The sequence below is a fragment of the Archocentrus centrarchus genome, chromosome 14 (genome assembly GCF_007364275.1).
Source record: "Archocentrus centrarchus isolate MPI-CPG fArcCen1 chromosome 14, fArcCen1, whole genome shotgun sequence".
NCBI classification, from domain to species: Eukaryota; Metazoa; Chordata; class Actinopteri; order Cichliformes; family Cichlidae; genus Archocentrus; species Archocentrus centrarchus.
In genome coordinates, this window is record NC_044359.1 from 27,327,220 (window position 1) to 27,338,140 (window position 10,921).

The 10,921-nt window shown below is 41.6% G+C and overlaps 2 protein-coding genes across 3 annotated transcripts; both read left to right on the forward strand.

Moving 5' to 3' along the window:
* Positions 1 to 27: 27 nt before the first annotated feature.
* Positions 28 to 2,115, forward strand: pigw (phosphatidylinositol glycan anchor biosynthesis, class W). 2 transcript variants are annotated; one of them, XM_030746961.1, is made up of 3 exons: positions 28 to 60; positions 308 to 358; positions 516 to 2,115. In XM_030746961.1, exon 3 carries the CDS (start codon positions 519 to 521, stop codon positions 1,983 to 1,985), a length of 1,467 nt encoding a protein of 488 aa, XP_030602821.1. In that variant the 5' UTR covers positions 28 to 60; positions 308 to 358; positions 516 to 518; the 3' UTR covers positions 1,986 to 2,115. The 2 variants fall into 2 exon arrangements, with proteins under 2 accessions (XP_030602821.1, XP_030602820.1); XM_030746960.1 differs by having other exon boundaries at positions 29 to 201.
* A 1,851-nt stretch (positions 2,116 to 3,966) lies between these two features.
* ggnbp2 (gametogenetin binding protein 2) lies at positions 3,967 to 10,871 on the forward strand. The gene is made up of 14 exons (XM_030746042.1): positions 3,967 to 4,072; positions 4,909 to 5,019; positions 5,244 to 5,324; positions 5,466 to 5,719; positions 5,958 to 6,056; positions 6,918 to 7,031; positions 7,112 to 7,321; positions 7,415 to 7,589; positions 7,672 to 7,860; positions 7,944 to 8,076; positions 8,206 to 8,331; positions 8,430 to 8,578; positions 8,665 to 8,877; positions 10,171 to 10,871. Exons 2-14 carry the CDS (start codon positions 4,927 to 4,929, stop codon positions 10,372 to 10,374), a joined length of 2,040 nt encoding a protein of 679 aa, XP_030601902.1. The 5' UTR covers positions 3,967 to 4,072; positions 4,909 to 4,926; the 3' UTR covers positions 10,375 to 10,871.
* Positions 10,872 to 10,921: the final 50 nt, after the last annotated feature.

Genomic DNA, 10,921 nt, shown 5'->3' on the forward strand with positions numbered 1-10,921 from the left:
AGGAGACCCAATACGGAAATGGGTGAAGGCGCTCTCTGTTGTTGCAGGCGATATGTCTGGGTGAGCAGTTGTAGTTAGAAATGCCGTAAAACCGGTATATCTCTAAAGCGTTTCCAGGGCTTAACAGACAAACCTTTGACTGTTAAGTGCTTATAGCTAGACTCAGAACTGCCTTTGTAACGCGTAAAGAACATAGAGCAGGTGTGAGAAATGAGTTGATATCTCTCAGCGCTGGTGAAATACTGTTTATAAGTCCAAAGGGAAATTCAGAGCCAGGTGACGATCTATATACACTCTTATTTTCTAGTGCTTTGTCAAGCCACTCTACGAACAAAGACTGCTTCGCCTGAATGTTAACGTGAGTACGTGACACCACTGGACACCCTCAGCTCTGCCCTTATCCCAGTGAAAGTCAACACCTGATGCTTTAGTGTCCCAGTGTCTGTGTTACATATTCAGATTATTCTGCAGCTATTTTGCCTCAACTCCTAAATAATGAATTCTAATGTGTGCAGGCCATGGCTCAGAGGGAGCTGAAGGAGGCGTTTGTCAGCCATCTCAATGGGACCAGCCTGGAGGAGGTGGCCCTGGGCTCATTCCTCTCCCCAGTATGTGTTGTCAGCAGAGGACTCTTCTTAATACTCTACTATCGAGCCAAAGGGAACCTGCCACTGCCACACCCTCTGATTTCTCACCTCCTACTAGACCTCTGTGCTCTTATTGTGCCCCTCGTCCTGTCGTGCACCGTTCTGAGTAGCATTCTTCACCAGGTCGTTGTGAGCCTGACTTTTGTCTCGGCTTGTGTGTTCTGCTACATCTGCCGTGGGTGCCCACAGAACGCTGTCAGCGCCTTCCTGCAGAGTCACATTGAATTCAACCAGGTTCCCTCAGTGACTCTCTTCAGGGTGTTTGTAAATGTGAAAACGGCCATCAGCATTCTGGCCGTGGACTTCAATGTCTTCCCAAGACGATATGCTAAAACTGAAACGTACGGGACTGGAGTCATGGACTTTGGAGTTGGAGCGTTTATCTTTGCAAATGCCCTCGTTTGTCCTGAAGCACGGAGGAAGTTCATCTCAGGATCCAAGACAAGTTACATTGCAAAGCAGCTCCTGTCTGTCTGGCCCCTGGTTGCTCTTGGTATGGGAAGGCTAGTGAGTGTAAAAATGACCGGCTACCATGAGCACGTGACCGAATATGGAGTCCACTGGAATTTCTTCTTCACACTAGCCATCGTCAGAGTTGTGGCCTCTATGCTTTTGGTTGTTTTACCAGCCAATCTGTTATGGGTCTTTGCCCTTCTGATCAGCGGGTTTTATCAGTTCACTCTGGAGACTTCAGAGCTGAAAGCTTTTATCATCCACAACAATGACAGAGAAAAGGACTTTCTGCATGCAAACAAGGAGGGCCTATTCTCTATATTGGGCTATGTAGCCATCTACCTGACAGGAGTTCAGGTTGGACTCTATGTGATGCAGCCACGATCCAACATTAGAGAGTGGCTCAAAGTGCTCGTTAAGCTCTTGTTGGGAAGTTTCGCCCTGTATGCTGCTTTGTACACATGTCAGACCTTTGTGGAGCCGGTGTCTCGCCGGTTGGCCAATTTTTCTTTCTGCCTCTGGAGTGTTGCGCAGTCTTTGTTTTTCCTGTCCTGCCTTGGTATGGCTGATATCATTCTGTTGTTTTCTAAAAGAGCATCCGGCTGTCACTTTGTACCTTCGTCATCGAATTTGTCCAAAAAGCACCCCGACTCTGACAGAAAGAGGGGTGAAATAGAAAGGCTGTGCCTCGTTCAAGCTGTTAGCAGGAATCAGTTGCTGTTTTTCTTGCTCGCGAACGTCATGACAGGATTGACCAACTCAGCTGTGGACACAATTAGTTGTAGCAATTTATTTTCACTGTGTATTTTGCTGCTGTACATGTTCATAAATTGTTTTGTAATATATGTATTACATCTCTGTGGAATTACAGTCAAATTCTGGTAAAATGCCCAGGCTTGTGTATTTTAAAGGTTGTTGTGGGGCTGGAGTGGCTGCCATTGAAATGAAGGACAATTGACATTTAAAAGATCGCATGGTGAAAATAATCTTATGCATGATATGTGCATGCAAATGTCTTTCTATATTTATATGAGACGTGTAAATAAATGAGGACATGAACTACAATATACAGTGAGGCTCAACTATTTTGCATTTGTATGTGTTTTTCTAAACATTTAAGCTATTGCTGCTAGTTACTGCATTCCACTTACAGTCAGTGACATTATAATGAAGACAAATAAGTACTTTGTTATAGTTATATCTATATATGTTTGGGCATTCAAAACAAAAGATTATTTTGGTTGAACAATTGTTTACTCGTTTGCATAACAAGTGGAAGATCTCCAGTTCAGTCCTGGAAGGAGACACCCATCCCTTGGGAGTTGTGTCAGGAAGGGCATCGAGTGTAAAAATCTGACAAACCAAATATGTGGAGCTACCCACTGTGGTGACCCCTTGTAAATAAAGCAGCAGCCAAAAATAGCTATTACCACAATATATTCAGGGTAGAGTTAATCCAAGAGAGTAGAGTTAAACTTCAAGTACAGACTCTTTATAGTGGATGATCACGGGATCCTTTCCACAAAAAAAACAAAAAGAAACCCTTTACAGCATCCAGTCAAGTGAAAACTTGTCATCATTGTCCAAGTTTGTCATAAAGAGAAGACTGAGAGTAAAACGTGTTGTATAAGCGCTTTGAGTTCTCATACTGAGTAGAAAAGCGCTATATAAGAACTAGTCCATTTACCATTTACTGAGAGACAATACAGAGACTTCATCACAAGGTGCAAACTATTCATCAGCCACAAAATAACAAGGCCAGAAGTAAATAAATAGATTAATAAATGAAGAACAAGACAAAAAAATGTCAGACCTATTTTGTAACAGCATTGTTTAGACACATAAAACTAAGATCAACCTGTAGTGGAATGATGGGAAGAAAAAAGCATCATGAAGGTTTGGCGCATGATGTTGATCACAATCTGAAACATGCAGCATTACCTGCTGGCAATGTTGCCAGTGTGACTAATGTTTACTGATAAATTGTGAAGTACATACACAACACTCTATAGGGCTACAATTTTCTCTTCGAATTCTGCAAAGTTGACTGGATGGTGCTTCACCGTACAGAGGGGCAATGAAACTATAATACAAAAGCAATCTAAGTGATTTGGGGGTGTAAATAAGTGATATAATCTGCTACGACCTGATCTCAACCTGATTGAGCTTCTATTTTATTTGCTGAAGACATAAATAAAACTGAGGACAGCAGCAGTAAGGGCCTGGCAAAACATCACCAAGGAGGACACTTCAGATGAGCTCCATAATTTGCAGACTTCAGCCAGTCATTGCCTCCAAGTGATTTTTGACAAAGTATTAAAGTAAGCATTTTGTTTGTCATTATGTTAATTTGTCCAATTATTATTCAGACCCTGAAAGCAGGGGACTGTGAATAAAAATGCTGGCATTTCCTAAATGCTTCATGAAATATTTTTGTTCTGACACTTGAATAAAGGTGAACTGCACTGTAGTTTCATATTCAAATCTTCTGTGGTGAGTTTAGCCAAAAGATTATGAAATCTGTCCACCTCTAATTTCATAACCGTCTGTTTCTGTTTCTCAGCATAACGTACACAAATCTCAGTGATTATTCCAATTCATAAGATAAAATATAACAACATATACTTCATTGTAAAAGTATGCGTTATGTATTGCTGCCAATGTATTGCCACAATCCTCAAACAGAAATATGAGCTACTTGGCTAAAATGTGTTTACACCAAAGAAACACGTCAATTAAGTTTTATGTGTGACTCTAACCATGGACTGCAACGATGATAGCTTCTTTCACTTAGAGTCACGTGAATGAACCTTTTCTTGCCCACACAGCGTCCCTGGCGGCGGCAGGCATTAAGACGTCACCGCCTACGTGCGCAGGGCAAAGGTGAAATCAGTAATGAAGATTCCGCCACCGTAGCAGCTCCTCTCACTGTCGCACTTGTTTATTTTTCTAAGGAGAACTTTCAAGAGAGGGTGAGTAAAATCAATAGTGAGTTTAAGTCGTATGCCTTTATCTGCTATAATAAAAACCAGCCGTGTAAGTGTTGGTGGGAAATCCTGCGGAAAGTGACGGACGCCGAGCAGCCAGTTACCCAGCTGAACTTTAGATTAGCCCTATTCAAGCTTTGCTAACGTTAGCTTTTAGCGACAGCGACGCTATCGAGCAGCCGGCGAGTAAATTAGCCAAGTTTACTGGCATCGACGGGGCGTAGGCAAACTATAGCAACACTGCAACATGTAAACTACTTGTTAAGGTGTTATACACTCCGGTGTAAGGTAATCACGTCAGAATATTGCGCAGTGAATACGCCGACTGGCTTCCTCACTTTCCCAAAGCGCTTTTGGCCAATGAAATTAGCCAACATGCTAATGTTAACGTGCTAGTCGCCGGCTATCGGTTTATCCTGCTCAGCGGTGAATTGCCAAAGTCATTAAACCCGTCGTAATAACAGGAATATTTTGAGTCCAAACTCATGGAAATGGATACCGCCAAATTCAATGTATCACAGCCTTTCATCATCCGTCGAAGCTCTCATTTCCCAGGTTGTTTTGCTAACTTAGCAGGTTAAATCTAGGTCAGTACAAATCCGTATCTAAGATTTTATAAAGCTGTATTTGTACGGTTATACATGCGGTTAATTTCAGCAAATGCCTGTTAATCAGCAGCGGGTCTTTGTTCTAGGTGGTCTTTCAGATAACTTGATGATGGTGTTGTTAGCCGATGGTGACCTGCAGCAGATTAGCATTAGCTCGTTGTAGCCTGTGCTCGTGTAAGGTTGATCAGCGACTTTGCTGTGCGTAACCTGCAGGTGAAACTGGAAGAAGTCATGGCACGCCTGGTAGCAATTTGCAGGGAAGGGGAAGACGACTACCCATTTCTGGCAAGACAGATCCCCCTTTATATCGATGATACACTCACGGTAAGAACATTGTCTTTTTCTTTGGCCACAGTAAAAATGTCTATGAAGCTAGCAGCTGTTTTGCTGCACAGTTAAAATTTCAAACCAACCAAAGACACAATCGTGCTTGTGATTATGGTCATTTGATATGTATTCAAGTGTAACACGGGAATGTGGTTAAGCCTGACAGTCATCAGCATGAATCTCTGAAAAAATTACTACGGTGTGTTGTCTGTTGTTGTCAGATGGTGATGGAGTTTTCTGACAGTGTAATGGATGTTGACAGCCATGAAATAAACACTTCACACTTGAAACAGTTTTCTGAGGTGAGTTTTACATTCTCCTTTTGTCCTAAAAATAATATTAAAAAAGAACTTGCCTTACTATCATGTACACAGGGATAGCTGAGAAGTTGTAGTTTGCCCTCATGTAACTTGTTAACAAAGTGGTGCTTCTCTGGCTCATAGTATCACTCCAAGTTGAAGCAGCAGGACTTGAATGTTGCCCTGATGGTGACGTCCAGAGAGGTGTACAGTGCGTTAGCTCAGCTGGTGCCGTGCGTGGGCTGCAGACGGAGTGTGGAGCGCCTCTTCTCACATCTAGTGGAATCGGGGAACCCAGCCCTGGAGCCCCTCACTGTGAAACCCACAGGCATGCTTTCTGTCACCAAGACCTGTCTGGCAGATGTAAAGAAGCTCTATACCCTCTTCTACGTCCATGGGTAAGCTGGAGAGAAACATAAGTCATATTGTGCTTTAATACAGGTCAGCCAAACTGAGTTGTGTTAATCAATATAAATCTTTAACTCTTATATGTATATGCAGGTCTTTAAGGTTTCTAACAAGCAAATATTAGATGCTGGCAGGTTTTCTATTTAGTGTCAGTGATGATATGGATGTGTTTACAGTAACACTTTATTTAAAGTTTTTTTTTTTTTTTTTTTTTTTTTTTTTTTACAGGGCTAAATTGAATGACATGATTGACGCCATTCCGAAAAGTAAAAAGAACAAACGCTGCCAGTTACACTCCTTAGACACACACAAGCCTAAACCTCTGGGGTGAGTAATTGCTTTTGCTTCCATCTCTGTACTTATGAATGTGTTCTTTCAGCTGTTGTGGTTTTTGTTTGTTTGTTTGTCACAAAGTGAAATAAATGAAAGAATAAAAGATGTATAGTAGACAAGACATTGTTTCTTCACCTTGGGCTATTTGTGAAGGGGTGCAGGCAAGGGGATGGATTTCCTGCATGGAAACAGATTAGCTTTCACTCCTTAGAAGGGTTAACCATCGATATCTCTGCAGCTGTCCAGTGCCATTTAATTTTGCACCAATCCAGCCAGCTCTCCCAAGTTTGTGTGTTTTTTGTTTGTTTGTTTGTTTGTTATAAAACGAAACAAAACAGTCATGTAGTGATGACGTTTACACTCAGTTTTTCCTATGAAAGTGTTTAAAGTCCCCAGTTACACTCATGTCTTACATTCTGTCGTATTGTGTTAGTATTGACAAGCTGTCAGTAGATGGTAGTTACTGTAAGTTTAAACTGTAGAAAACAAAACAAGCTAAATTGTGTCAACCCTTCTAAGGCTGATAATAATGCTGTTGTGAGAATCAAGCTGCTGTGATGTTGGGATGCTTGCAGAAGTAGCAATATTCATAATATGGATACTGGGAATTAACAGCCTCAGTCAGACATGATGGTGTAGTGTACATGGAAATAGAAGCTGAAGAGCTGGATTTGCCATTATGGAGCTCACTAATACAGAGTTAAAAGAAGAATGATGTTCTGTGTTTGCTACATGTGTAAATATGCAAACTGTTATAACTTCATCTCTGCTATTTCCAAAGCATTGGTTCCTGCAGGTTTAGGAGCTCATAAGTGTGTGTTGGAATGACATCACTGTAATAACTGTATGTTACAGGGGAAGCTGGATGGATGTGTGGGAGCTGATGTCTCAGGAGTGCAGGGATGAGGTTGTGCTCATTGACAGTGCCTGTCTTCTCGAGACGCTGGAGACGTACTTGCATAAGCACAGGTAATCTTTAACTATCATAGCATTTCTTTCTAGTATAATTTTGAAAGGAAATTAACAGCCTATTACTTTATTGTCCTCAGGTTTTGCACAGATTGTAAGAATAAAGTGCTGAGGGCATATAACATCTTGGTTGGGGAGGTAGACTGCAGTAAAGAGAAGGGGTACTGTGCCGCGTTGTATGAGGGACTGTGCTGTTGCCCACACGAGCGCCACATCCATGTCTGCTGTGAAACAGACTTTATCGCTCACCTTCTCGGCAGGGCAGAGCCCGAGTTCGCAGGAGGCTATGAGTAAGTCATTATCTAAAATTCATTATTTGAATTCATTTTCTAACTTTTTAATGATTTCTAAGTTTAGCTGATTGTTTTGTTTTTTCCCTTAAGACGCAGAGAGAGACATGCAAAAACCATTGACATTGCACAAGAGGAAGTCCTGACCTGTCTGGGTATTCATCTCTACGAGCGGCTGCACAGAATCTGGCAGAAACTCCGAGCAGAGGAGCAGACCTGGCAGATATTGTTCCATTTGGGAATTGACGCACTACGCAAAAGTTTTGAGGTACGTATTGCAACCTGTTTATCACACAGTACACTGCAGCTGTTGCAACTCTGTGATAATGTCCTTCTTACTATACCTACAGATGGCAGTTGAGAAGATGCAGGGCATCAGTCGGTTAGAGCAGTTTGTGGAGGAGCTGTCTGAGGAGGAGAGAGCCAAAGAGCTGAAGCTGGAGAAAAAGAGGCAAAAGCGAAAAAATCGACGCAAAAACAAATGTGGCTTTGAAATATCTGAACAGGAGGCAGAGGACAAGGAGAAGAATATGGATGAGGTAATCCTGCACCAATAAAGAGTTTCTTTGCACCATGTTTGTCTTTGTTTTTCTGCAGCTACATCTCTTTGCCTCTCTCCCAGGGTTCTCTCGAGTCTGTGGAGAGCAGCTGCAAGGCCTGCGGTAGCCACGACGAGGAGGATGAAGCTGGATGTGACGAGAGCGTCGCCACTAATAGGAGCACTTCCTGTCGCTGCCCAGCCAACGCCAAACAAGGTTTAAAAAAATAAATAAAATGCACACAGATATCAATCCTGTATTTTTAAGGAGGCTTTTGGATAAGTAACATGGGTCCTTAGACCGCTCGAAGCTGGAAAGAAGAAATGTTCTCATCTGTTTCTCCAGATTTGTCAGCACACAGCAACGGTAGTGACTGCGGCTACTCCTCGAGTATGGAGGGCAGCGAGACAGGATCGCGAGAAGGCTCTGACGTCGCCTGCTCTGAGGGAATCTGCAACCACGACGAAGCAGGTCAGAAGCACAAAGACGACTTAACCAGGAGTAGTTTAACGATAGTCTTTTAATGTATTTATTTAGTCTTACCGCAGGTTTTTATTTGTCTTCTGAAGGAGATGACCCAAACGCTCATCACTGTGCTGAAGACAAGGAGGAGGATGGAATAGACAGTTGTGTGGACTGCTGGCCACACTCTGAGGAAAACACACAGTGCAAGAGTAAAAAGAAGAAAAGGAAGGGCAAGGGGCTCTGTGGCGATGAGGTGAGAAGAGAAAGTAGACAAATTTTATATGCTGTAGCAAAATATTCCTCACTTTTTACCCATTAATATAGTGCACATTTTTACAGGGACAAACAGGTGAAGGTTTCATGTCAGATGGGAACACAACAGGCAACAGTCCAGCATCAGCGCACACATGTCGAACCAAAGAAATCTTTTCCACCTTATGTGGCGATACGTTTGCCAGCATTGCACTACAGTTACCGTGGACGGTACATCAGAAAAACCTCAGCCTTCACATGAGGCCTCCAGAGGCAAACATAAGCCTTGTGGAACTTCTGGTAAGTGAGAAATATGGTAACAGTAGTAACTAATACTGAGGGCTGTCCTGAATACCATTTTCAAGCTTTGGAGATTGGATGGTAATTATCTGCAAAAATATACAGTCAGACAGTATTACACAAATAACTTAAACCAAACTGCTGTGCTACAATCACTTAGAGAAAAAGTTGGAAGCAACACACCGTTTCTCACCCAGTTTACAATCTCTGCTGCTGTTTACCTCACTCTGAGCTACAGCAAGAGCCTCTTATACATTTTCTGCGAGGTGCAGAGTTTCAAAAAAGATGCTAAGTTTGCAGCACTTATTATTACTGCTGTGAGCGAGGAGAATGTCAGGCAGATGAGTTTAGATGCTTAATATTTCCACAAAAATGACGTGCAGCCTGTAATTACCTAATATTTTCCCCCAAATAGTGACTGACTTCACATGTGTACAGTTTCACTGCAGAGTGCCATGATCAGCCATCTCCAAAATTCATGCAAATTCATCTTAGACTACAGAGAGATGCCTTCCACCACCCACTTAAAACTGTCATGAACCTTAACTGTGCACATGCACACACACAGATTTTCTGTTTTGTTTTGTTTTTTAAGGCCTGTGCACCAGAGGTCCAGAGGACTAATGTCATCTGTTGCTGTGCTCTCTGCACTGTCAGGAAATTACACGAAAACCGTTCAGTCGATTTTTCTCAGATTTGTCAGAAACATTTAGTGGGGGTCGACAGGTAAAGTTTAGCTTGGTGTTCTGATTGGGTAAAAATAGCAAATTTTCACACATTTTGCTTAATTGCAGGAAAAACTGTTCAATAACTTGTTTTTTATAAGTTCCCATAATTATTGGTAATAAAAATACCTGAATGTAGTTTGATTTGGCTTCAATCACCTTAAGGGTACCCCTCATGAATGTTAATATATTCTGTAAAAATAGATTCACTGAGTTTGATTCTCTATGGGCCCCCCCAGGACCCCCCAAAATAGGGGTAAAATCACTGATTCTAATACATTATTCTCAATTGGTGCAAAAAAAATCCATGATCTTGTTGTGACCTAGTGATTATTGCTAATAACAATAATTCTACCATTAAAAAAAAAAAAAAAAGTTCTCTGTACTATCATCTTAACAACTGTGATGCTAGCTGCTCCTATCATGCTCCAGGGTTTTCTATCATCTTACCAGAACTATAAATGTCTGTGACCCCTTTTTCAGGATTCAGGATTTGTTGAGCACCTTATGTCCTTATGTCTTTGTTCTGGCTCTCATGTTCTCTATTCTGCTTGTGTTCTTAAAACAGGATGATTCAGAAGTGACTTCTGACGAAGAGAACTGTCTCACACAGGATGAAATCCAGGCATTTCTAGAAAGAAACCAATCCTTCTACAACAACCGCCACCAGTACCGACAGCTGCTGAAAGAGAAATTCACCAACTACTGCCGTGCCACTGAGCGGAATAAGCCAGTCTGTGGAAAGTGGTTCGCCACAACCAGTGTCAACTAACGAACTGCACTAATGAATCTTCCTACTGGAGGAAAAAAAACACTCATGACCACTGCTGCAACATTATTAGAAAATATTTCTTGGAGTACCTTTGGTGTCTTGTTCGGTCACTTCTCCTTTATAGTAAATGTGATTCTTACCTTCTCTTTGTCATCTCTTTCTCTCTCTCTTTTGCACACCAACACACTTCTCATTTCTTGGACACTTTCTTACCTGTAGCTCTCTTTGACCAAGCCTAGCTATTTGTTGTTGGTCTTCTGTGGGGAATTGGGGTAAGCACAGTGGAATCTATAATCAAGCTTTGCAAGCTGTGACAGTAGGGGTAAAGTTTAAGAGTCTTATTTTATGGGGTTTTTTTTCTACTTTGTTTCTCTTTGGTGACACTTCAGTGTAGTGATGAAAGTTATACCATTAAATGTGTACAGAAATTCTAAATATGAAATTTTACAGAGAATAAACATCCATTTATAATGATTTGGGTGTGAGAAGAGCGCAATGTGCAGAATTTACTAAATAAAGATTATTTATTAATATGCAGTGTGCATTT

Excerpts from the sequence above, each read along its gene's own strand:
- pigw (XM_030746961.1), top strand. The coding sequence starts at position 519 with ATGGCTCAGAGGGAGCTGAAGGAGGCGTTTGTCAGCCATCTCAATGGG.
- ggnbp2 (XM_030746042.1), top strand. The coding sequence starts at position 4,927 with ATGGCACGCCTGGTAGCAATTTGCAGGGAAGGGGAAGACGACTACCCA. Across the intron at positions 5,020-5,243 it reads ATATCGATGATACACTCACG|ATGGTGATGGAGTTTTCTGA; the intron begins GTAAGAACATTG and ends TGTTGTTGTCAG. Across the intron at positions 7,322-7,414 it reads GAGTTCGCAGGAGGCTATGA|ACGCAGAGAGAGACATGCAA; the intron begins GTAAGTCATTAT and ends TTTTCCCTTAAG.